At 43.8% G+C, this 26,516-nt stretch overlaps 1 protein-coding gene across 1 annotated transcript in view; it reads left to right on the top strand.

The window, feature by feature from the left end:
* The window catches only part of ATF6 (activating transcription factor 6), a 71,053-nt gene that overhangs the window by 35,451 nt on the left and 9,086 nt on the right, over positions 1-26,516 (top strand). Inside the window, exon 15 of the mRNA XM_026043768.1 lies at positions 20,188-20,272. Within this exon, the coding sequence (XP_025899553.1) occupies positions 20,188-20,272 (85 nt within the window). The remainder of the gene's footprint in view (positions 1-20,187; positions 20,273-26,516) is intronic.

Below are 26,516 nucleotides of genomic sequence, written 5' to 3'. Positions count from 1 at the left end.
CCCCTAGCCCGTGTTCTCTGTGACGTGAACCCTTGCTGTCCTCGGGGGAGGAACSTGGGAAGGAAAGCAGTGTGTTGGACGGTGCTCCAACGTGCCCCCAAGCTCCACGGGTGAAGCGTGGCTGTAATTGACTTTCAAATTTGAAAATCCTTTATGCAAACCTCCTGTCTGCATCCTTACTGAAAGGGACRCCTGGCCTGCCCTAGTCTTTATAGCCCGTTACCTCCCTCGTGGCCAAGCAGCGTGGATGCTCTCTGCGTCACGGAGGATCTCTCCTCCTGRAGCCCTCTGCTCTGCCACGTCTCTGTCTTTCATGCCGTGCTTGGAAGTGCTGCTGTGTAAGAGCAAGACCTCTCAAGAGCGAGGGAGCAAAGGGTTACGTGTCCAGAGGGGCAGAGCGAGGAGGAGGATCCAGCACCTTGGATCCTGAGCGTGGAAGCCSAGGAGGAGCAGGCAGGGCTCAGGGCTTGCACTGCAGCCCACTGGGCAGCAGCTGTTTGGCTCAGCCAGCTGCAAACAGCGTTAGGAGGGACCAGAGCAAAAATGAGAAAAGCATTTCTGGGAAGGGAGGTAATGCTGTCCCATCAAGCGGGGTTTTGTTTCGCTTGGAATTGTCTGTGCTGTTGCTAGCTCCCAAAGCTCTTTTGGATGCAATATATTAAATATGAAAATCATACCCTACAACACTTCTTTTTTCCCCTCTGTCTGGAATCCCTTTGGCTACCACTGTCCTCCAAATAAAATTGTAAATGAATGTGATGTTGAGCGTAGCTGCATGAGTGGAGGGAGCAGGAGGGACTTGAATGGGTCTGGCATAGAACAAAAGATACGCTTGAGTTTTGTCCTCAGTATGGTTGCTGGATCTCCATGAATCACATCAATGCTGTCACCGAGCCTCTTGCAGCCTTGTATGTCCCAGGCCTAACTAATACTTTGTTATTTTTAAACTAGCATTTGGAAGGACAATATACACTGTGGATAATTATAGTGAAAGTAGAACATAACTGCAAGAGATGGCTCCAAAACCCAAACTAGTTGCAGACAGATGTGACCATTAATAGTATGTATGTATTGAAAATGTGCTGCATGCTTGGCAGAAATGTGGAAAACAGAGAGGRAAAGATTGCTGGGTTTGGAAGGCCCTTGGAAAAGACCCAGTGCTGATGAAACTGGTGGGGACAGGGGCTAGAGAAGCGGGGCTGGGAAGTGTGGGAGGAAGATGTCATTATGAAGTGGGAATTGTCTCACTGGGGGAAGCGACACCAGGTTCTCGCTTAAGGAGTAGGGAACTGGCACTTGCCAAGAAAAGGTGTCCTTTCCTATGATGGGAAKATGTTTCGTGCTTGAGGCAGGAATATGTGGTTATCCACAAACAAGTAAGGCACAGACAGTAAAAATGCAGCTCTGAAGTCATGTCTTTCCGTCAGGAAATAACCCAAAGTTTCAACCTGTGCAGAGGTGCCAGGTAGCAGCTCTTTCTTTCCTTTTCTCTTTAGTGATAGGATTACATTAATTGACCTAAATGTGGCTCAGACTTTTCTTTGCAAGCAGACCCTAGACGTCAACGATGGCCCTTTCTGATTCACAGCAGTACTGGATTATGGATTGATGCTGGCCYAGTCCTAGCTGCATGGAGGCAGTGCTTAGACTCTGGTGCTGCCCTGGCCAATGTCTCACTGACCTTGTGTTTGGCAGGAACTAATTTCTATGTAGGGGGAACCATTTCTGATCATTCTTTTACCTAGAATGACTATATAAGCTAAGAGTGCCTTGGGATGCCCATGCTGGTATTCTTAGATGGACTTACCTTTTCAGCAGTTCAGCATACTAATTTTTTTTTGATCTCTAATTTTTCTGTCTCTCAACCCTAGATATCGCCTGTATGAAAGGAGGAGGTTCTGAGTAGAATTGAGATTTGTGAAATAATATTTGCACTCACTGTAGAAACTCTACCCTTTACTAAGTATTAATTGTGATTATAGTATTGCATATAAGGGTATTACTTAAGAATTTAGATGCACTCTGGAGTTAATTCTGGTGCAATGAAGTTTGCTTCCAGTTTAAATTAATTCTTTTCCTGGATTTTCAGTTGGACAGCACACAAAGCTTTTATAGTTTATGAACTGGGATCCCAGGTGCTGTTAGGAGGATATGCAGATTATCATTACTTCCCCCAAACCAAAAAGAACACTTCCAGGCTGTTAAGTTGCTTGCAGCTTATCTGCTGAGAGGGCTCGTGGAAAGGCAAAGTAGTGGCTAAATTCACTTGTCTCGTAAAAGAYCAAGACAGGTTTGTTAACCCTGTGACCTCTTAATGTTTGTGCTGTTAATCCTAGAAAGCAGGAAGTCCTTTTGTGGTGTTTCTTCCTCACTGTGTTTTGTCCGAGTATCAGCATAGGCCTGGTTTAGAGTTGTACGTGCCACGTCTGAAAGTTGTCCTAGACCTATAGATCCTTTAAAAGTCTTTTAAACTTTTTTCCCTATCAGCTCGCAGGGGAGGGAACTTTTATTCCTCGTGGCTACAGCAAAGAGATGGATCTGAGGTAGCGGCCGCCTGCTCGGTGCCTGGTCTGGCTTAGTCCTCACCATAGACTGGGTAAGAGCCCGTCCTAGCAGCAGCTGCAGAGCTGTGCAGAGCTCACCCTCCACGCAGGGAAGGTGCCTTGGCCATCGGCCTGTCCTCGTTGAAGCCCAGCCAGGCTGCTGTTTATTAAACAGCACTTTCCTCGGAGGCTCTTGCTTAGACATAGACATTCCCGAGCTGTTCCTCATTGCTTCCTTCCCTGGAGCCTTATCCTGTATGGAGTTCCCCTGGGTTGAGTCACTTGCAGCATCTGGGAGACTTCTTGTTTAATCTCCTTTCCAGGAGAGCCATGTGTAGCTCTCCCCCTTCCAAGAACTGTCCTGAGCTCTTGAACCTGGAGTCCTGAGTCAGGATCAGAACTCAGGAGTGGCTTAATCAGTCTCTGGGCAGGTAATTACTAAAAATGGGCTTGGGATGAGATTGTTTTGCATGAAGAACACGCTCTTAGATAGCCTGGACCCTCAGTCTCCAGAGGGGAATCTTCTTGGCAGCAGAGAAATGTGCTGCAGGTCTCTGTTTGCTATTGCTGAACCRTCCCTTTAGTATTTGCTTACCACATGGGAACGGTGTCTCCCCAGGAGGCCCCGGAGGTGCTGCATGAAATATAGGCCGGGAGTTTCCCAAGTTCTCAGCTCGTATTCTGAAAGGGCAACCTAGATAATTGTGTATAGAGATGAAATGGTTCGTTAAACACAGTGTTCGGAGGAGAAGGGCAAATGCAACAGCCTTTTGGGCGTAAAATTTTAATGAAGGCAGTTAACAGTTGCTCTAGATATAAGTACTGCGTTTACATGTACAGAAAGGGATTGTTTGGGTTCGGGCTAAATATAAAAGTGATCCTAGTAGGACTGGAAGAGGGGACTTAGGCCAGCTCGATGGACTCRGGCAGCCTCTGGTTGGGCGTGTGCCTTGCGGCCCAAAGCTGCTTTATGTCTGATGTGGACGTCCAGAATGGGAATTTCCTTATGCTGCTCTATCTAGCAAGTGATCTGCTAAAGAGATGCAACTCCGTGTGTAGTTTAGTCTCACTGTCCTGCAGGCTCGTGTCTGTAAAYAGAGGAGAAACGTGCAGACATTCTCAGGGAGAAGAGCCTCATGTCCTGCATCTTCTGCAAGTCTTAGCGTTTAACTCCRTGCAGCAGGTCGTGTCTCCTCCTGTTACTCCTCCTGTTACTCTGTTCGTTACCCTCCTGTGGATGCTGGCTGGGTAGTTCAGGACCCTCTTGTCTGTGGGTGCAGTTGCTCTGTGTATAAACAGATCTGCCTGGGATTTTGTGGGGCTAGAGGGAAATGATCGGCAGCTGGGGGAACGTCTCGAGTTCCTGCTGCCTTTGTGGAGGTCAAGGGCAGCTCTGTGGAGCCAGGCGAGGTTCGGAGGAGATGAAAGAACATCCCCACCGGAGCGGGGCACGAGGCTCTGCTCTCCTCTGCATCTCCTCGCTTGGAGGGTCTGCTCTGTAGCATGCAAAGTCTTCACACCAAATCTAAATTATGTTAGAACTGATGATGCAAGTCGCCAATAAGTTTTCAGGAATTTGAGAAGCTCCCAAATACCCTGGTGATTTCAGGGTAACCTGCTGGGATGGTACATCAAGAGATGTTAGTCATTTCCAAAATGTATCCTCCTCTTCAGTTTCTTCTAATTTTCAAACTAATTGTTTGGGGTTACGTGAAACTAGAAGGATTTACTGAGTAAGGGCTCTTCAGACTCTCTTGCATGCTGTCCTGTCTCATATTTTCATTAATGTTTGGAATTACAGAGACCCTCATTAAGTTGGTTAGTGATAAGCTGAATGGRTCTTCAGCTGTATTTGAGTTGAGGATTAGAAGTTGATGCCTTCGGGGTGTTCAAAACCTTCCTGGTACACTGTAGAAATTGTGGCGTCCAAGTCATTCCATCTCCTTGTCTAGAATTAGACCTACAACAGACTGAAAACCAAAAAAAAAAAAAGGGGGGGGGGTCATGTTGGAGCATGGTCCTGTGGATTTTAAAATAACATAATGTGTTATTTTGGAAATGCCTGTACAATTAATGCTTTCCCTGTAATGAGGTCAGTTGTTTTGCCATAACAATTGTAGCCTCAGTGTTTAAGAGTCCGGCCATGTACGTACGTGTCTAAAACCCCTCAGACATCATCCTTCAGATCTTTATTCTGTGTTTCAATTCCAGGAAAACTTTCCTTTGATCTAAAAGTATACAGTATTTTTTAACAGTTAAAAAGGCTGGAAACTCCCAACAGGTTAGTGAAGTGTTACAAATAGAATATTTTCTTTTCAAGTTCACATTTATAGTAATGTGGCTTCTGTGGTTCTGTAATGCAATTGCATTGCATTTTGCAGGATATTGGCAGAAAATGTTGAAATGAGCTTGATACTGCTCCTTCACAAACAACATGTGCATGATTAGACTTGAAATGTTTAAATTTGAAAATAATTACTATAGCCATTCCCATAGCCCTATATGTCTAAATTAGTTGCCATTGTCAAGGATAATGTGGACAGATTACAACAGAGGACTTCACACRTTAATTTCTATTTGATATCCCTGGCACCACGTCCCTGTGCACTTTCTCAGTATTCCTGCCACATCCAACCTCTGCTTTGAGTGTTCATCTGTTATTCTGATTCCTTGACTTCTTGGCATCAGAGTCTCTTTGTTAAATCATTTCACACGCTGCTTTTGCTGTTTTATAGGCTACCAGGCACTGCAAATTGGCAAGCATCACCCAAGCTTCCTAACATACGTAATGGAGAGGGAGAGTCTCCTCCTGATTTTTTTTCCCCCACTTATCCTGAGTACCTGCCATCATGTGGGCTCAAGTTCCTTTGGAGGTGCCCATCTCCTTCAGTAGGTTTAAAAAGAAGCCCAGACTCTCTCAGAAAGCTGAAATTGGAAACAAAATAGTCTTGCCGTAAGTAGGGAAGGCTTCTATTTGCTTGAGTCTTTAAGCTTTAAATAAGGTTGAAAGTCAGAAAATACTAATGGAAGGAAACGTTGCTCTCTGAAAAGAGCAGTAGCGCGGGGACTGGCGAGATGGAAAAGCTGTAGCTCGATGCRTCTTTTGACTAGCGTGCAAAGAACATCTCCCTATGCTCTTACCTTCCAGAAGTTGTCCATTCACKCTGCTCAGTCTAATAAGGTGCCTGTGATCGTGTTCGTTCCATCTCTGCAGCACACAGGCAAATATTCCTGTGCATGATCCCAAGAAGGACGAGGAGTGYGCAATGGAGCGCTGCGTTTCTGTAGCAGCCAGGAGCCCTGGTCATCCTTGCAGGAGAAGGAGCTCCCTTTCCCTGGACTTCCACAGCAGACCCTCTGATTTGACCCCCTCAGTCAACTGTCAGACTAGGATCTAAGCAAACTATAGTTGTCACCAGGAAAAGCCTTTTCTGGAACAACTCCAGTTTTTGGTGATGAGAAGTGTGCGGTGCTTTGCATCCATCTTAGTGCTATGGGTTTCCCACAATGCGGGAGTCAAACCCAATGCTCCTCTTACCACTATTCAAAACCGGATTCTTTTTTTCCTTTTCCCAGCTAGACTCAACTACTTCTAGGAATGCTCCAATTCAACCATTTATCACCATTGAAAATGGAAGTTGCTGTTACCAGCTTCCTCATTTATGTGCATTCTTTAGCAGATTTTATCTGCCTTGGATTTTATCTTATTGAGATGGCAGAAAACTAACCTGCAGAAGGAGGTAGCTGTTTTTCTGCTGTTTGGGGACTCAGGGGACTTGCAGAAGCACCTGGAGATTGGCAGAGGCTGACGGGGAATGTGTGAGGGAGGAGGAAGGAGCCTCCTTGCAGTGGCAGTGGGTCGAGGATGCTCAGAACCTGCACAGACCTTGTGCACTGTCCTCTGATGCTGCCCCCAGCTCAGCAGTGCTGCAGGTTGTGTAGCCTTGGGAATGTTGTCTGTAGGTAGTTTAAAGGTGATAAAGGGAGAATAGTTTATGTCAAATGTCCATATCTCCTTGACACCCAAGCTTAAATTACATGTGCACTTTAAACCTGAATTTCATTCAGTAGTTTTCCTGTTTGGATTTGAGATTTTCTTTTGGTGGCAAGTGGGATTTTTTGAAAAGCAGTTTATAGATTTCTCCTCCTTATGAAATGGAGTCTGCTTCTAGMACAGATTTACAAAGTCCTCAGCAATGCTAGAGACTCGAACAGAGCAGACATTTGGCAACAAAATTGGACTCAGAAGTGAGATTTAGAAGTAAGACTCAGCCCTGGACAAGAAGGGGAGGAAACTCTTTAGCCCAGGATAAGTGCGAGTTAAGCAGACAAGCAATGAAAATAAACTTTATTCTCTCTTGATTTAACTGAGATTATTAGTACCAGAGGTGATAACTTCTTTACCATTATCAAATAGAATACCTCCTTAATTAGAAGGAACTATGAATAGCTGCTGAATCCTCAGCCACACAGATGTCTTGGGATCTGCAGAATGAGGAACATCTTTCCAGCACGCATGTRTAATGCAAAACACACTGAACAGCTTAAAACACTTCCATCGAGTTTGGATTCGGCCCATTGCATCCTGCTGCTGAAACCCCCTGTCTCTGAACGGACGTTTGGAGCGAGCAGAAGGCAGTGGGATTCGGAGGAGCGGGCGCCCTAGCCCGGCTCCAGCCGCGGCCTGTGGAGGAGCTCGGCCTGTCCTTGCTGTGAGACATCCCGAGACCCACCGGAGCCTGTGCTGAAGTTATTGCCCTCTTGGGGCTGATCCTAGGGCTTTTGAGCACAAATGCAGCCTCGCTGCAGGCTGGAGACGGCGTTTCTTTCCTCCCTTACCTGGCTGCATTTCCTCCTGGCTCTCTCCTGTTGCCCTGCTTCAGTGGGTTTGACAGTGGCATTTACATTGCTGGGAGTTATATCTGTATAAAGGCATTTTCTTATTCAGCTTTATTGTATGTGGTGAGAACGTGGGAATAAGTCCCTCYAGTGAACTTAGAGGAGAGAAAACAGCAGATCAATAGGGAAATAAGGAGGTTCGTTAGGGAGCTGCTCCTGCCAGCGGACACTGTCAGCATCAGCATGAATGAGACCTGAACTTGGCTGAAGGTGCTGCCTCTACTTACCCTAATGCCTTTTAACCTGTGGTCTGGAGTCTCATTTCTTGTCAATACTGAGGCTGTTTTGGTGGTGAGGAACTGCCCTTGGGCAGGGTAGGTGGTATCTTCAGGGGCATTGAGTGTAACCAGCAGCCCTGGAGCGTTAACCCAGACGGTGCTTTTTCCACAAAGTGGAGATATAAGAAGTGTTTTAAACACTGAGCGTTTTCCACCCCTCTGCTGCGTGTCTGTGCAGCTGACCAACTTTCTGCAACGAGGCAAGATTTGTTGCTGCTCATTTCCTGCACATCTGTGCCCTGACAGCAGCGGGATCTGCGGTGCCAGAGGAGAAACAACCCACGACTGCCTCGCCTCGGGCAGTCCTGGGCAGGGGTGACCCTGCCGGCAGCGGGGACAGAGAGGAGCAAACAGCATCRTTGAGATTCGGCTTGCACTGCAGAACTGGAGTGCTTTCTAGGTAACTTTAATTGCATTTATTTAGCAATGAATTTAGTTCACAGTGTTACTGTGTTCACTGCTGTCATTAGCCCTGATTCTCTGGGAGAGGTTCTTGTTTTGCCATTCATTGTTTTCAGTCTCCCCTCCCTCTACGCAGTGCCCATGCAAATGTGTTGCCAGTGACTCATSATCAGAGACTTGCTGGTAAATCAAGAAAGGGAGGTTTATGAAAGTCCATATGATGGAAGTAATCAAATACTGTCCTGAAAAAGTTAGCCTCACTTGGAGGAGGATATTCCGTGATATTCCATCATGCGTGTCTTCGGGTAGGTCCATTCCCAGGATTGCACCTTGCTTCCAAATGAGTGACATTTTGAGAAATCCAGAAGACAACTTTGRGTTTTTTTCTGTGTTATCTGCTCACACCCATTTGTGCAAGAGAGATACCTGGCATTGGTTGCCGCTTCTGACCTGATGCAGGCCCCAGAACACTTTATCTTTAATATATTGTAGGTTTGCTGCTGAAAGTTTGCTAAATAGGACTTGCCATTCTGCAGGACAGACCTATGTGATGCAGGGGCWTGGAATGAAGCACGGTCTTAATTCCCGTATAGTTGACGGTTGGTGGCTCCTTCCAMAGACAGTGTGAAGCCAATTGTTGACCATGACTCATTTCTTAATGAACAGTATTTATGCAACAGCAGGAAAAGCCAGTTGGCCCTTTCTGTTTCCATCTCAGCAAGATGAGAAGGCTCCCCAAGGCTGGGAGATAATTGCTGTCTCAGGCAGGAGGAGACAAGTTAGCAGTGTCTTCTGCATCTGCTCAGTGTCTGAACTCAGGGCATCAATTTTTCAGATCTTCTGTCAGCTGTTGTTACCAGGCTAAAATCTGTGACAAAGAACAGCAGTTTAAGAGTTAATAATTTAAAACTATTTTTTTTCTTTCTTTCTTAAGCTGTTTTTACTTGACTAATCTTTGGATATTCCAAAACTTTTRAGTGTATATTTATCTGTTCACCAGTAATAAATCTAATTGTTCTTTTCATCAGCATGTTGTTTGGAACAGCTTTCTAAGAGTTGCCCTTCAGACTGAATCCTGCACCTGTGTTCRAATCCTGCCTGTTTGACTGAGCTCTCCACAGCAATGAGTCCTTCACGCTGGCGACTGCAGGYGGTCCAGTTCTTGCCTTGCAGTTCTCTTACATACTTTAATTTTCACATTGAGTCTCTATATCATTTTTGTTGCTGCAGAACRCAAAGATAGCAATTTCAGCGCCTGACTGGATCTCAGCCATGTGCATTCTAGGACAGAACACAATGCAAACAAATTCATTGCTCTTTATTATTTTTTGATTACTTTTATTTTTTTAATGCTGAAGTCTTGATTCTATTAGACAGTTGCTTCTCATTAGGAATTTAACATAGCTCTGGCTTTCCYGACTACCTGTGTGTGTGGGCGCTCTTGCTTCTCAGGAAAGGATGCCTTTTGTTTTCCAAGGAACTAGCTGCGTAAGAAGAATGTCCATGCAGAGTATATGGACTTCAGTAGCTTTTTCTAAACATTTCTCATGTTTATGTAGCTCCCGTTGCTATTAACATTGCTCTGTATACAGTCTCTTCATGAGTCACCTAAGGGTTAGTAAGATGGGGGAGGTGTAAGGTGCAAGTATAATCTTGACAGACTTATCCAGATTTCARGGAAAGTCCTCAAGGACTTTGGAAATGTTGGTTGGAAGAGCCCTCTGGTGCTGCTTCCCATTTGGAGAGGGACAGCACTAGATAAGGTTGTCTGGTGGGCTCTGAAAACCTCTAAGTGTGGAAATCTCCTTATTCTCTGGGTGACCTGTTACTGTGCTTCACTCCTCCTTTTGAATTCAAAGATACAGGAACAACAAGACCATAAGTGCCTTGGCAAATGGATCACAAACCCCAGCGTGACGTTGACCCAGCATTCAGAGAAATCCCTCTACAAATCTTATATATATATATATATATCTTTTTTTCCCTATCCAGCTTCTCCAGGAAGAGTTTGGTCTAGAGAGTGAGCAGGATTTACGATGCACTCTGTCTYATAGTGTTGGATCCAAGAAGCATGGCCATAAACCATGTAATTTTTCTGCTTTGGTTGGCTCCCTACTTATGTGCCAGGGCTGCCCCTCTTTCAGCCTGTTCCTGCAAGGGCAGAAGAAGGGGGAGAAAAAGGGTGGTGGTTGTTAATAACTTTCCCTACTCTAAGTCTGCATCCTCTCTTTGGGCTCCAATTCCAGCTGGGTAATAAATCTAGGAGTTTGTCTTATGTAGAAGACCTGAGGTTTTGCAAGCAAATATAGAAACTTTGGGTTAACATTTTGTCAGAGAAGCAAAGAATCTGGATTATATCCTTTCTGGTTTTCCTGGATCTCATTCACACGCCCTACCTAAATTACATGTTTTTGCAATTACAGATCGCAATTGCAAAACTAATAGCCTGCAGCTGCTATGCAAGAGCAGAGCTGTGCTGCAGTGAAGCTAGAGGAGTGTCTTTTTATGGGTAGTAGTCATAAAACAATTAATTCCTTTTGTGTCTTGTAGCTTTGTAAAGTCTACAAAGATAATTGACAGACTCAAGTGGGGTAGATTACACATGAAGTGTTTCTCTGTGCTGATACAGCCAGTGGAAAGGACACAAAATGTCAAAATATGGTTTTCCAGTAATTTAGAWCAAACATTTTTTATTTTATGATGCTTATTTAATTGTAAGAACCATTAGAAAAAAAGCTGATCCTTATCAAACATAACAGCAGCTCTTCAACCAATGTAAATTCTTTTTCTCCTTTGTCTTCACAGCAGCACYGAACTAAGTCAACTGTTCACATACCAGTATTTTTTTCCACTTTATCTTAAAGCTTGGCTAATTTCCACAAGCAAAACACAAATTATCAAAGTGTTTTCAATAACTTAAAACTCTTCCTACAAGAGTTTAACCAAAACTGTTTACTTAAACATAAATTTCTGTTCTTCACATCCTCTTACTTTGCATTTAGGATTTTTTTTTAATCTGATGCCAAACCAAAATTACGTCATAGCAAATGCATGCATTGTTCTTAACTTCTCAGTCTTGCAAAGCAATTCTGCAGAAAAGTTTAATTGGCTGGAATTCTTCTCGTCTCTGTCCTGTGCCCTCCTTGTTTGCATGGGCTTTGTCTTTCATAAGCCCTTTGGAAGGGGGGGAAAAATACCAAGAAGAGAACTTCTATGATAAAAAATACAGAAAAATGGAGTGTTGTCACTTTATTCTCCTTCACTGCGATGTGATTTGCTTTGCTATGCCTGATTTTGTGCCTAATCAGTGCATTTAGGCTTGAGCTTGTGCTGTGATGTCCCTGTTCCCACCGGGAAGCTGATCGTGTTTAGTGTGTGCTACTTGGGATGTGTTGCAAGGCAAAAGTGTGATTCGGACAAGCTAAGTTGGGAATGGGATGGCTTTGCCTAAAGCAATTCCACCAGGGCGGATTTGTGGAGGAACGGGAAGAGTTGAGAGGAGCTGATCAAGTCCAGGCGGTGTGAAACTGTTCAGAAGCTGCTGATGTCACTTGCTTAAGAGGATTAAGATGGATATTTCAGTAAGGCAGACAGTTAGTGGGGCTCTCCTCTGGGAAACGTGCTTGTATTCCGACTCTTGAAGGAAGACAGGAATTCCCTCCCGGGGCCACTAGGTGCCTCCAGTATTTGATTAATAAATACTTAATTAACAACATATTACCAGGCTTAATTAACAACATATTGCCATCAAATTTTCTATTTGATCTTGGAAGTTGACTCTGGGGACTCATTGTACCTAAGTTTTATTTATATTGTACTCTGTGGTGTAGTCAAAAATTCTTTTGATAGTTCTCTAACTTTGCTATGATATTGAGAGATTCTTTTGCATCTCTATTCTCACTCCATTTCTCAGTCACAACTGTTATTTTGCACCTAAAGGGGACGGAGCAGGGTACCAAATGAAAGGAATGGCAGCAAACAAATCCAGAGACAGGTCYGAAGCAAGCAGGAGGTGATGGTTGGTGCAGCAGAGTTCAACTTGGGCAGCTCCTTGCCAAAAGATATTGCAGATGTTATGAGTTCCTGTGGGTTTAAGAGGAGCCTGGAAATTTTTGCAAAAGAGAAATCTGTTAATAGCTATTAATTAGGCAAAGTCAGGCATTTCCTAGGAAATCTCTAAGAAGCAATTGAAAATGTTTAGTGGCTGGAAGTGGTTTGGGAGAAAGCGTCTTATCTGTGCACGTGGTCTTTTCCATGGGCATCCACTGGACATAGCAGTTTTTGGAGTGTGTTCTGACTGTCAGGTTTCCCCAGGAGTGGAAAGGATGCTCATCTACCCTGTCCTATACCCAGTGGCTTCCGTGTCCTCTCTTTGGGAGTAAGCAGAGGCTCTGCATCCGTTGATGAGGGTCTAGGAGTCAATTCTCTCTAATTTCTGGGTAAATGTGCTTCCTGCCAAGCTGTCATGTGAAAAGAAAGAAAGGCTCCATGACTGTGAATGAGCTGAATGTGGTCTGTCCAGCTGTCCCTGGTTGTTCTGGGCACAATGTGGGCATCGTTGAGCACAGTTCATGAGGCTGGTGCTACTACCCGCCTCTCTAGAGCAGGTATTTTTGAACGTAGAACCCAACTTCAGTGTGGTTGTGTAAGGTCAGTAGTTCCCAGGTTCTGAACTGCTCCCAGTCTTCCTCTCATCCTGCACATCTTTCCTCTGCCCGCAGCCCTGGAATCCCCTTTTTCTCTCTGCTATTGTATGAGTCAAAATAGTTAAATTAACTGCAAGGTGGTTCAGCTCTCCCTCTTGGCAAAAAACCAAAAACACCCAATCCCACAAAACAAAGCCTCTAACCCACAACGCTGGCATTGCTGGGTTAATTTGCCATTTTAGCAAGATGAAGGTTTTCCTTAAAAGCAGGTGAAGCAGGAAGAGGAAATGAGGAGCAGCTTGAGCAGCAGGAAGCCCTAATTTGCCCCAAGTCATCTTCTGAACCTGTGTCCSCTGCTCTTACGCCTGCAGAGATGCTTGTTCTAACACAGAGGTGAATCTTTCAGGAGTGGAGAGGCACTGCAGAATGAGTCTGAATAAATATCTAAGCATGAGATACTGAAAAACATTTAAATATTCCAATTAAGTCACTTTATTTTGGCTTCTGTTTTTTAGGTTACTTTGATCCATAAGGAAATGTTGTCTAAATTCAGCCTAAAAGGTGAAGGGCCAAAATGAAGTGGGAGTTTCTGCTTTATTGTATTTGCTGTCCCCACTTGTGGGCTGCAAAGAGGACACAGTTTGCAGCCAGTCTTCATATCCTTGTCAGTTCTTAGTCCAGAAAGGTCCTTTGCCACTGGTTGTCCCTTTATACTGAGCAAGAGCTTAGTGAGGGTCTCCAGAGCTGATCCTGGCTTGCAGACCTGCAGCAGCTCTGCGTTGGAAGACAAAAGAAGAACCCCCTCAAAAGCAGGATCATCATACAGTGAATTTTCAGTTCCTCTGAGGGATTTTTCATGGGAATCTGTGATTCACAGAGGGCCTTCCCAGTGAGCTTGGGTTTAGCTCACACCTGGCAATAGCTCAGTTGATAATAACAGACACTAAAGACTTCCCTATTAGAGGGTTTCTCATGGGGGTCTCTCGTGTGGGAACTAAAGTGGTTAACAACTCTCTCTTTTGCAGTGATAAAGTGACCAGGAGCTGTTCCGGAGCACAGTTAAATGTTATTTTATAAAAAATTGCCTGGGAATGTCAGAAAGGTGTAATCTTATACTGCAGGATGTTTTACTGACTGTGGGATTGAGCTATTCCTGGTAAAAYGCTTAAATGAAAAGCCTATCTTGTCACTTCATTGCTGTGTGCAAAGTACAGGCTGTAAAAGCCACCTGTGCATGGAAATACTGGGGTTGGGACAGCGTTGCTGTGAATAAGGGCACTTTTGACAAAAGTAGAAGCAAATTACAGATAAAAAGCTCTATTCTCAGGTGCAAACCACCATTTCTAGCAGTATTCCTAAGATAAGGAGTTACAGATAAGTAATGGAGTTCTGTGCTTGGGGAGGTGATTTCTCAGGTGTGACATCTCTTTCAATATGCTGAAAAATCACTGTGTTGGCTAACACAGAGTAGAGCAAAACTGCAAGCCCAATCTATGCAAAACTGGCAGTAAACCCGTGTTAAATGGTTAATGTAAGGGCTGAAGGAGGGCCAAGCCCTGTGCATTGGGGCAGGTCAGTGCAGCCCTCCCACCCGCTCTGTGGGTGACCCTCCGTGTGTCACGTCCTGCCCGCCAGGACCCCTGATGTCAGGAGCAGGGAATGCGCTTGGGTGGAAGGGTCACCTTTTGGAAAACACAACAGCACAAATGCTGACACGCCAGCTCCGCGGATGGGCAAGCGCAGGCGGTTCAGGGTGTCACGGGCAAGTGTTGTGGTTATGAATCACAGTTTGTGTAGAGATTTAACTGCTCTTTTTTCTCTCTCCAGCCTTTAAAACCTTCCCCAGGCTTCACAGAGCAACAGTCCAGCCTGGTAGGATGGCAGTAGTTTCAAATGCACCCTCCTGTCTACAGTTTCTGCCCTGTTTAACGTGCTCTGGGAGTGAAAGCAGTAGTGCAAGTAAATGTTGGTGTTTTCAAATGATCTGGTGTGTCTAATGTGGTGTATCCTCAGGACACCATATGGTTGCCATCACCCAAACGAGTCAATAGTAAAATTATGCAGTCATTTCCTCTACAAATTCGTCAACTTTCGTACACGTCCTTTTTGGTTGTTCTTCGAACTGACAGAGGAAACCAGAAGCAGATATGGCAGGACCTGATTCTCATTTACGCCCTGATCCCTGTTAAGTGCTTGGCGGTGTCAGGAGCTGCTGAGGTAAATGAGAATCAGCCTTTAGGCCACGCTCGGGAACRTCTTCCGTTGTGTCCAAGGAGGCATTTGGAAATCTTCAAAAATTGTAAAATTTGGGGCTGGCTCGTTGGCAAGTCACAGGTTGAAGTCTCCTGGGAACYCCTCTGTCAGCTGAGGGTTGGCAGAACTTCAGCTCCTCAGGGAGCTTGTGCAGGTCTCTGACGTCTGCAGCTCTTCGTGCCTGCCCAAGAGCTCATTTTTATTTCACAGACATTGTGTAGCTAAAAGCTTAGYTTAAAAGAAGGTCCAATGTCATCTCATGAAGATGCTTGGGAATACTAGGTTTGAAAGATAACACACAAATTTGGTGCACAGTTTTTATGGGTAAATGCACRCTTGATTTGTGTCTGCTTCCTCTGGAGCTGGCTGGGTGTGCTTGGTAGCTGCTAGGCAAGGGTTTGTGCCGTCGGTCCGTGTTGAACGTTACTGAAGGGAGCAGAGTTCAAGCAAAGTGGCAGCTTGGAGGAACTGACAGCCCTTCAGCAGCAGGAAGCTCTTCAGTCTCTATCAGCAATAGCTGGAAAAGGGTCCTGGAATCCCTTCTGTGACAAATGGAGCTGGAAGAGATCAAGACATGCTTCCCTGGATGGCCTCTTGGTTATGAGCAGAGATGAAACATGCCCAGCTACGTTTTATTTTATTTACAGCAAGAACTCTTCTTCTAACACATCTGGCCGGTGCCGAGGCGCCCGGCTCCGCTCGCCCTCTGCTTTGGCAAGTAGTTTTGCTAGCTGCAATGTTTTGTCACGTAGCTTGTTAAGCACGATAAGATTTTCCCTTGGTATTTTAATCCAGTCTACTTGGAACTTTTATTCCTTGTAAAGCAACAAGCGTCACTTGTTTTGGACAAGGTTCTCCTTGGTTGTTTGGAGCTGGCTCTCTGATGGAGCGCCAAGCTTGTTYAAACATCTTGGCATCTTCCTGATGCAAGAGATGCCTTGCAGGAAGGGAGCCACGACTTGAATGACAGCTGTGTTTCGRGGAGGGTTGCTCAGAACTGCTCTGTAAGGGCTTAGAGGCATGGCACTTTAATGGCATGATGATTTAATAGCATAGCTAATAATATTTATACAGACACATGTGCTAAGTAGGCTGCAACAACTGCATTTAAATCAAGGTGCATTCATTATTTTCTACTTAGGTAATTCTTTCGTGCAAAATACTTGAAAAATACCCATGCCTACGCACAACCGCTAAGGAAAAAATAGGTGAGTTAATTCAACAGAAAAGTAACATCAAGGATAGGAGGAAAGATAGTTCATAGGAGGATGCAGGACCTGAGGAGGTTTGAAAATCAGTTCTTTTATGCCCTATGTCACTTGGAAGTTGCCCAAGTGTACGCTCACCTCCTCTCTAAGAAACCAAATGGTTCTTATAGCTCTAATAGTGTTTTCCTACATCATAGTCCTGCTGCCAAGATTAACTCATGGTTGTTTCTTTCAAACACATAGAAATGGAGGGAGAATTTCTGTAGTTGGCTCTAAAGGTGCATCCTGCCGACCCCAGGGGACTGTCTGTCGCTGGGGCACCGTGCCTTAGGTATCATGCATTACAAAACCCACCATCAGCAATGTTTCTACTTCTGGTAGTCAGACCTACAAAGCAATGACAGTTTAGAAAACAACAACAAAACTCCCCAAATCCAGAAGACMTCTGGCATACTGTATTTGCTCTCTGTTTGAAGAAGCTTCGTGGTATGCAGGAATGGTGTTTTCTCTGTGTTCCGTAACCATGAGTAGGAAATACTTTTTTTTTTAATGAAAGTTAAGATCATAAGTCTCGATAGCTGGGGTTTTGAGAAACAAATCATGAATCACGAGACTCGGGATAAAGCTCCAGGAGCCAACAGTTTTGGAATATGCTAACATATGGAATATGCTACCTGGTGGAACTGGATTTCCATTGCCAGTTGAAGCTGTGGGGGTTAGAAATACATAAGGCTCCAAAGCTTAATCCCAGGTAGAGCCCTGACGCTGATCTTATATAAGAAGCCTTAAAATCTTTATTGCAACTCCAGGTGTTGTTGAATCCAGATCTGCAGACACTGCATTAGCCAGAGGAGTAGAAAGATTAGAAAGATTCTAGATTCAGAGATCCAAAGATTCCTAGGGGGACATGATTTCTAAATATTTAGAACTTTGGTTGATTAAGTTGTAATTATGAAGTGCCCTGAATGTTTCGTGGTGGCAAAGACTTAACAAACATGGTGGTTATCAGAAGTTTATCAAGTAAMAGGCTCAGATTTTATCTGCAGGAAAAAATGGGTTTCTGTATGCCAGAGTAATGCATCTGGGGCTGGATTTTTAGAGCCTGTATCTGTATCTCTCTGTCTGTCTCTGCCTCCTTATCAGTCACCTGGCTTCAATACCACCAAACTGTAGAAAGGCTCGAAAGCAAAATGAGAGGCTGGGATCTCATTTGAAATATTGTCTTTCCAGGCTGATATTTTTCCAGTCGTTCTGCCAGCACTCTCAGGTTTGAATAGTCTATTTAAATTGTCATCTCATCTAAGTGTAAATCTTGGCCCAAGCCAAAGCCATCTGTTGGTGGGTAATAGCTGTGATTTATTTTGCCTCTGGTTGACATTCATGCTCGTGGAGCAGATGCTGGCTTGTAGGATTTGCTTTTATTCACTTTCAGCTCTGTTCCATGTGTCAGCATCACAAACAGCACTTTAAATTCGGGAATTTTTGTCTAGTATTTAAAAGTAAGCATGAGTAATAGCATCATGCAGCCCTTGGGGTGTAATTTAGCATCCTTCAGAACAGGATTGGACAAAAAAATGTTTCATATGTTAGAAAGAGATTTGAACAATACTTATAAATGTCTATTTTCTTTCCAATCACTAATCTTCACACTGATTTATGCTGTGTATGTACAATTAGCTAATTCTGAAAAATAAAACTCCTGGCCATTTGAAGATTTCTGAGCTCAACAGAACGCTGTAGGTTGGGTACCTGAACTGCAAAGTCTGTGTAATATTTTGCCTCCATCTCTGCCTTCCAAGGAGAGATTGAGAGTACAATGAAAGTAATTGTAGGTACTCAAGTACCTATAATGCAAGTACTCAATGAGAGTAATAATGAAACGTTCTCAAGTTAGGACTGATTCTTATAGAGAAACTTCTGCACCTTAAAGACAGGAAGGAGATAGATAATTTTCCCTAACTCCAGGTTAGGAAAAAAGAAAAAGCACCAATGATGCAGCCAGTTCATTGTAGCAGAGATTAGGCAATTTATACATCTTGCACTTGAGCTCCTGCAGTTTGGACCTACAGCTGAGGGGATTTTATAGGTCTCTCTCCCAAAGCTGGTGTTGAAATGCAGAGGAGTTGTACGGAAACTCCAAAGCATGTTTGGATACACAAATACGAGTGGAAATGACTTCACTGTCTCACCATCTGCCTTGGAAACACAAGTCTCTGGGCCTTCCTTCCCACACTGCTCAAACTACATCAGTAAAACAGAAGAGGAGCAGGTGAATTGATGGAGAACTGGGCATCCATTTGTTTATCAGTCTTCAAGTAGGTTAGCAAAAAAAATAGTAGTGGTCATGTAGGCAGTACTGGATTATTTTGCCAGAAAGCACTCGATGTTATGGCTTCTTGGGAGCATTCAAAAAGGAGAAAAAACAAACAAGGAAAACCTTTCCAAAGCGCTGTTAAAAAGAACCCTCYTGTCATGCCAAAATGTAGAACTCCTGGACAGCTACTCCATAGGCTGCTTCCTTGGGACCCGTGCCCCTTTGATTTCCAGAAGAGCTTTTCTGTGGAGTTCATTGTCCTGCTGCRTGTCTCAGTGGTCCAGGAATGAAATGGGAATTACATATGTTGTCTGAGAATGGTTATGTGAGATGGGGTTTATAATTGTGGTGCAAAGATGGTTTTAATTAGWTTCATTTCTTCAAATCCTTTTCTCTTTTCATGGTTAGTCATCTGGCTTTTTTTTTTTCTTTGCAGCGGAAAGAACAGAGTGATATTTCTGAAATGTATCTATAGAATATTGCTGATGTATTTAAGGCCTAGCGAGTCTGTGTAGCTCAGTACCCTGAATCTTGGACATAACAGTTTAATATCTACATTTTAAAAAGGGAAGAATTTTATCTTGAAATTAAGTAACTAACTAATAACTAACAACTGTGTCCTGAAGAAAGTGCAGCTCTGCTGTGTCCCATGTGGTTTACAGGTCTCTTCTTACCCTTAACCAAAGGGCTCCTGTAAAGCCCAGCTTGCCAGTTCTTTAAAGTACAGTGGTAGTTTTCCACATGAGAAAACATGAGATGAGAATATCAGAAACTCAAACCAAGTTTTATTTTTCATTTATTTGAGATGGGTGTCAGTTTTGAAGTGAAAGGCAGCTGCTCTGAGGTGCTTTTAGGAGAGCTAGACCTGATAGATAGTACCCACTGCCAGTGSGTTCCCAGTTCCTCCCAGTGACACTAGGAATGAATTTGTAATAACTGGGATTATAGAAGAGAGGGGCAAACACAGAGGTTGGAAAAATGTTTAGTGATTGGCAGGTTTTGTTTTATTTACAGTTTGAGATAGAAATTTAACTAGATTTAATTATATAAACATAATCTGCTTTGAGCATTTCTATTGCACCCTGTCACCTCACAGCTGAAATAGAATATTCTAGCAAAAACACCACTTTGCCTCAGACTTTCCATGTAGATTTTGTCAGCAGAGCTCACATTTTGCACCCCATCACAACCCTGCCTGRTGCAGTCCTGCTGGAAGAGGCCTGTGATACAGACCTCAAGATAGATACAGCAAAATGACACCTATGCATAAAGCAAACAGCACTGGCAGTAGAGGCTCCAGTTCAGCAGAGCCCTTAACCACATGTTTAAATATCACAGAAGTCAAGTTAAATTACTTTAATCATATACRTAAGTGCTCTGTTGAACTAGGGCCTAGTAGCAGTTTCCATCCCTTTCCACACGATCAAGGCTTTTTCATATTCTTCCACATGCGACGGAGATTTCTTCTTGGTTGCACAGCATGAGCAATTGCTTTGACTTCTGGAAGACTCTCTCAACAGTTTGAAATTGCTAAGCTGTCGTAAATAGTTTTATGTGGAATGCCTGTAACAGAGAATGCAGTGGAATTTTCCCAGCTCGGTGCTGCCAAGGTAGATTTAACACATCTTTCCCCTTGTTTTCTAGGACCACCTGTTATTGCCAGCCACCACACATAACAAGACCAGAAGACCAAAGATGTCTATAGTATTGCCAGCTGTAAACATCAATGGTAAGTCTGAAACATGAAAGAGAATGATTGGAAAGTAATTTCAAAGAGATGTGCCCAACTTGTATGTGGAAACCAAACTCAGACCCAGTGTCTGTTCTTGTAGCCTTGACAAAGAAACCCAGCTGCCTCATCAGGGAGCTGCAGTTCCCAGGGTCCCCTCTGGAGCAGGGATGCTGGCAAGTCACCAAGGCTGGTCACTGTGACTGTAATGAGAGGCCAAATGCTTTGGCCAGTGGTTCTGCAGTCTCTGGTTGCTGCTCCTTCAGGGCTGTGGAGTGAGGACATCCAGTCCTGGTGATCTGTGTGTAGCTCCTTAGGGTACTTCATTTTGATCTAACTCTTCTAGCTTGGTGCTTCAATGATCACTTTGGGTATGGGGTGTTTCTCCAGCACCTTCAGCAGTGAATTTCAAAGCAAAGAATTCATTGAGTTTCTCTGCTGTGGCCCTAGCACTGCAGAGTGCCTCTTCTGCATGCTGTGCTCACTAGGTGCTGCCGTGATTTACTGAGATTCAGGAAGATAAAGGCAAAACTAGCATGGCATCAGCTTTTACCTTTGTACTAAACTCAGTTTTCAGTTTAAGAGCATTCACAGCTTGTACTTTGACTAAATATTAGACATACAGCTGGTGGACAAGGCTGGAACTGCCTTCATAAAACCCTGTAGAATGCAATGCATCAAAACTCATCCCTTTGTGGCTGCTCTGAATTACAGTGGTCTGATACCAGTGTAATAAACTTAGTAATGTGGCTTGTCCTCAGTCTTTGACCAGTCATGCCAACCTTGCAGACCTCAAAAATCAGCTTCACTTTTTAACCCTCTTATGAACGAAAAACAAAATCTTATTCTCGCCCTTTGCAAGCCACACTTCTCAATCCCACATATGCCACCTGCTCCCTGCCTGTTCTGCTTCTTGCCCTCTCCCTTGGGCTCTTCCTGCTCCACCTAACAGAGCAAATTCCTTGGCCTTACTGATTTTATTGGGATGCTGATGGCCTTCCCTCAGCTGTTCACCACTGTGTTGTGCAGTACTCATTACAAGTACTACATGGTCAACACTAGTAATAGCCACTTGAAAGTGCTGCAGGACATTAGAGATTACAGCATTAAGGACATTAAGGATTATTAGAGATCAGAAGTATTCATGGTCTTGGTTGTAGTCCCTCGTGAGAGACAGGGCAYGAACTGTACATAGTTAAATCATCTGGTAAGGACCTGCCACGTTAAGACATGTTTGGGACACAATCACCAAAAGTCATCAGATACATCGTGAACCCTGTAAGAGTATAAACTTTTTCTGACTAGCTACACGATGTAATGCCTTTTTAAAACTTACGTGCTTTACAGCACAAATGAATCATGAACCCAAATGTTTTGTTAAATTCAAGCATGCTGAAAACATTGTCTGATGATGCAGAATTTCCATAAACTTCTCTAAAAAAAAAAAAAAATCAGCTTAGGCGTCCAACATTTTGATAATTACGTTTTCCCATGCAGTATGGCAGGTCAAGTGTGATAATATATAACCAGCTATCTTGGGGAAATTCTTATTAGATTGCATCAGGATTATTTTTGGCATTTTTGTGCCCAAAACTCCCTTTCCTTGTTCATTACAAGAATCTTTTTCTGGCTGAGCTGAATTATCACATGCAGATGGACACTTTATCACTTAAAAAGTAAGCTCTACTTCTAATTTAGAAAATGTTTCATCATGAAATGATAGTCTTATTGTAAGTGAAAAAACTTCAGTTATGAGAGTAAACGTAATTTGGAAAATACGTATCAGTACCCAGTGCTAAGTCACATCCTTCATTAATGCTGAAACAATATGAAATTAAGTTCTTTCTTTTCTTCAAAACACRAGCATAATACAGGAAGTAAGAAGTGTCCAGGGATTTGGGCAGAGATGTTGAAACACATCAGACAAAAAATATCTTTAAGTAAACAACAGCATCAAACACTGCTTCATTTGTGACACTCAAGCACTTGATAGGAAAGAAATTTTAAACTATAGAAAAGAAAGTAAGTAACTTGGTTTCATTTTTAACTTGGTTATTAATAGATTACCTAGAGGAGACTGTTCTCATAAAGGTTCTGCCTGAAGAAGAGTCCTCCTCTCTCCTTTCACCACTCCTGCACCATCTCCTACCTCTGCAGGGTCTCTTCATCCTGAACAAGAATCTGGAAGCTGGCTCACAACAAAGCCTTTTCTCCAGCTGTCTGCCATTCTTTTAAGCCCACCTTAATTCTGTACCCACCTGCAGGGATTTGGCTCCTGGAAGAGGCTTGATCTCTCTGTGAGGAATTAGCAGGGAAAGAATCTGTCCCTTCCTGCCTCTTCCCATGCTGCAGCCAGGTCTTTGTGCAAGAGGAAACCTTTGCTACTTCCACTTGCTTTCCAAGTTCATTTTGCTGCCACAATCCTGGCAGAGCAGATAAGGGAGTGTAAGTGAAGCAGTGTTTACTCTGAAACATTTTCAGGGATTCTTCACTTGCTTTTCTTTTTCCCTATGAGTTCTTTATTTTACCTCATGAGGAAGTTTACCCTTGACACCGTTTCCAAATGTGAAACAACATATAGTTCAGCAGAGAACACTTGGACAATCTCTTCCCAACAGGACTCTGATGTTTTTCTGATTCCCGTTTGATTGCTTGAGTGCCTTCCGAGCTCCGTAAGAGGCTCTGCCTTTAGCTGGCTTGAGCAGTTCCCACTCGGAGCAGCAGGGATTCGGGCAGAGAGCAGGTAGAGACAAAGGCYAGCGGCCAAAATGCATTGTCATTCCCTGCCCCTGGGGACTCCATGGAGATGAATGGCTTGCTTCCACAAGATTTATCTAGCTGTTCTCACCAGTGAACAAAACAGAACCTAGTTTATAGTTTGAAAAGTTTTTCAAAATTCTTCTTGGAGGGAAATAATATAAATCTGAGCAGTGGCAGCCCTAGTGCTTTTCAGGAGATCTCAACAAAAAAAAATTGTAGTAGAAGTATGCATTTATGTGTATGCGTATGTGCACTCAATGTAATGGATGTCTAAGCGAACAGTATTGTACAAAGCAGAGAAATGTGTTATAAATTTTTGAGATAAAAACCTGGTAACAGTAATTTAGCTCCTGTATATTGCAAAACAAAAAAAGGGCATTATCTTATAAAGAACCTGTGTGCCCCTTTGCATGCTCAGACCAGACTGCCCCATGCCCTTCTCTGTGATCTTGGAGTTAGCCAGTGAAATCCTCACTGTGGGCTGCTTCACAGGTGCGTGAGAACTCTAAAATATGTTTAAATGTTAATTAAAAAAAAAAAGCTTATAGAAACTTGTGACGTGTTGATGCCTTCCCTTCCACCAATTCCTCCTCTCCCAGGCCCCCTCCAAGCTTCCTGGGCCATCTCCCATGACTCACAGCCAGTGCTGGCTCATCCGTCCCTGCATGCCTGCCTTCCTGGATGCTTGCACTGTTCTTTGCCCTGCTCCCATTTTTCCCTTGGCTCCTGTCACTCCGTGCAGCTCCCTCTTTGACCCCTGCAACCAGCCCAAGACAAAGCCCAGCAATGTTGGAGGACACAAGCAGTATTCATAGGAAATCCATCTGATGGGACCTTGAGGACCTCAGTGCTGGCGTGCCTGGGGGGAAAGAAAAAGCAGAAGTGGGTAGTGGGAATCCCACAGCACATAGTTCGGAGGGCACCACTGGTATGTCTTTATAGAGAACTTATTCCAAGAAGAAACATCAGGCAGTTTCTCATGGGAATGAAAAGCAACTGCAATTAACGGTTAAACTCCAGTTTTTGTTTTCAAGTAAGCCATGTTTGTTATGCAGGATTGCAGCTATTATTTTAGAGATCTAACTATGCACTTGAGAGCAGTTAAGTCTCCAGTAGATTTCATTCCTGCATTTGCTTTTAATGTAATTCGGAGTCTTGTTGGCTCATTACAGCAATTCCAAATTGACATATAAGCGGTGCTTTCCTTGAAGTTTAAGTGAAAACATCTGCCATTAGCCTCGTATTGACTTAACCCACTGCATTTTTTACAGCAGTTATAACATTGGTCTTGGTATCACAATAATCTATAGAGTACAGTATAACTAAGTCCCTCTTTCCACCCAGGCACAGACCTTCACTCTGTCYGGGGTGCCTGCAATGCAGCACACACCACCAGCAATTCTGTGCTTGCATGCAAAAGTGAGAGCATAAATGTTGTCATTCAGTGCAGGAGACAGAATTCACAATTCAGCCAAAGAAGCCRCTTCATTGCTAGGATTGTTGCAGCGTTTGCACTTTTACTGGTTGCCCTTTTCTCCCAGTAGGAATAGYTGTAAAAAGTGTACACTCAGTGTGAATGCTGGTGGCCTCAGCAGCAGCACAAAGAGCAAAAGGGCCTCTTTTCTTCTTACAAATCCTGTGCAAAAAAATCGCCATCACATGTGCAAGACCTTCTTTCATTTGCTCTCTCTAAATTGAGGCCTGGAGTTTCYAGGCGCTGCCAAACAGAAGTGCGGGACTTCATGGGAAAGCCCTGGAGAAATTCCCTTGCCTGAGCACTATAGGAGAGCAGGCTGGGCCTGAAGGCTGTCACTGTTGTCCTAGGTATTTGGSGGTGGGCAAGACTATGGCTCTGCTGATCTGGGGGGCCTCGGTCTCAATGACTGTGGCCTGTTTTTCTCTGGAGTGGAAAGAATGACTTCTTTAACTTCTGTCTTCTCTTGTCCCTGGAGGAAACATTTTCCAGCTAAATGTATTGGCTACCAAAAAAGTCATGTTCTTTCTCTGTTTTGATGGAGAGCCTCCTTAGCCTGTTTGCCAACTGGTATTTCAGGCCTGCCTTTTCCCATGCCTATGTCATTGTGGTGAGTGGCAGGTTCCTATTCAAGGAATTGCTCCCAGTTTATGTGAGTGCAGAAGTCAAGAGCAGAAGCTGCTAACTCAGAAGTTGCCTCATGCAGTTAAATAATCTGCTACAATATGGAATAAGTTACCACAATAGGGTTCTTAGTTATGAGCATCCATTGATCTGAGAAAGAGCTGCTGAAAAGAGAGCGCAAACAGTGTGGTTGTCAAACAGGGTAATGCAAGGGTTGTGTGGCAATAAGCAAGCCCAGGAGATAAGTCTTAAAATTCCTCATCTAATTTTGGGGGAATTGGCAATCGTGACAGAAAGCGTTTTGAATTTTCTGCAAATATTGTGGGTATGTCCTTAATCTAATGTCCCACGATGGATTTGTCTTTATGTCTTCAGTTTGCCTTCAAGATTCTGGTTAGTGTGCTTGAGGCTTTATACTTTGCATGTAAAGGGTGCTTTCTGCAATGACCCTTGGCTGCCAAAAAGGCTCTTAAAAGTAAGTGTCTACTGTGAGCATTTCACAAAGTCCATCTGCTTTGTAGTGTTGGCCAGCTTCTCATTGCTACCACTTTCCTCATCTGTGTTTTTTTAGCACTCCTCATCACAGTGATGTAACACAGACTTTGGAAGCGCTCTGGAATAACGAACATCTGAACTAAAATGGTCAATAGTGAATCTAGCAGGAAGGCTTTTTGATCAAGACCGGAGGGCAAGCGGCATGGGGATTTGAAYGCAGTCACAAAGAATGTCCTTTCAACTGACAACCACTTCCAAAGCTACTCACAGATGTCCAAGGCTGGTAGCAAACGGTGGGTGAAAGGGCCATAAGGCAAACAGAACCCACACAGGCTGAAAAGGAAAATAAAAACAAGCAGCTCTTTGTGAAGTGACAATGTTCCAGAAGTTCCCATGTCTTAAGGTTAAATCAATAAAGTCTCTAACTTCCTCTGTCTTCAGGGTCAAGCAAATAGAAGATTGCATTTCCGTCTTTGGGAGCAAGAAGCAGAATTCCCAAATAGTCACTCAATGAGGAAGATAGTGTTTGTATGCTCAGATTTGAAACAATACATCCCACTTGTSAGGAGATGACATTCCTGAAGGCTGCAGCTTAACTGTTTCGGTAGCTCTCAAAGAGGAGCTCTCAAATAGCTCCTCTTACTTTTACTAGCTTCAGAATGGTTTCCAGGAGGCTTAAGGCCCCAGCTATTTCTGGCTGTTGTTGGTTACCTTCCTTACCTTCTAAGATGCCAAATATGAACCCTAAGGCTCCCTTTTGCAGCTGCTCTCCTTGGCCCCGCACTGAGAAGCTTGTGCCGCTTCAGTAGGTGCAGAGGACACATCTCCAAACTCCACAGGCACAATCAATGGAGATGTTCCCTCAGTGTTTCTGCATCTCTTGGGACGTAG

The sequence above is a fragment of the Nothoprocta perdicaria genome, unplaced genomic scaffold, assembly GCF_003342845.1.
Source record: "Nothoprocta perdicaria isolate Ctin4 unplaced genomic scaffold, notPer1 scaffold_34, whole genome shotgun sequence".
Lineage (NCBI taxonomy): Eukaryota > Metazoa > Chordata > Aves > Tinamiformes > Tinamidae > Nothoprocta > Nothoprocta perdicaria.
The sequence above is the reverse complement of the archived record's forward strand: the minus strand, read 5'-3'. Positions and strand labels throughout refer to the sequence as shown.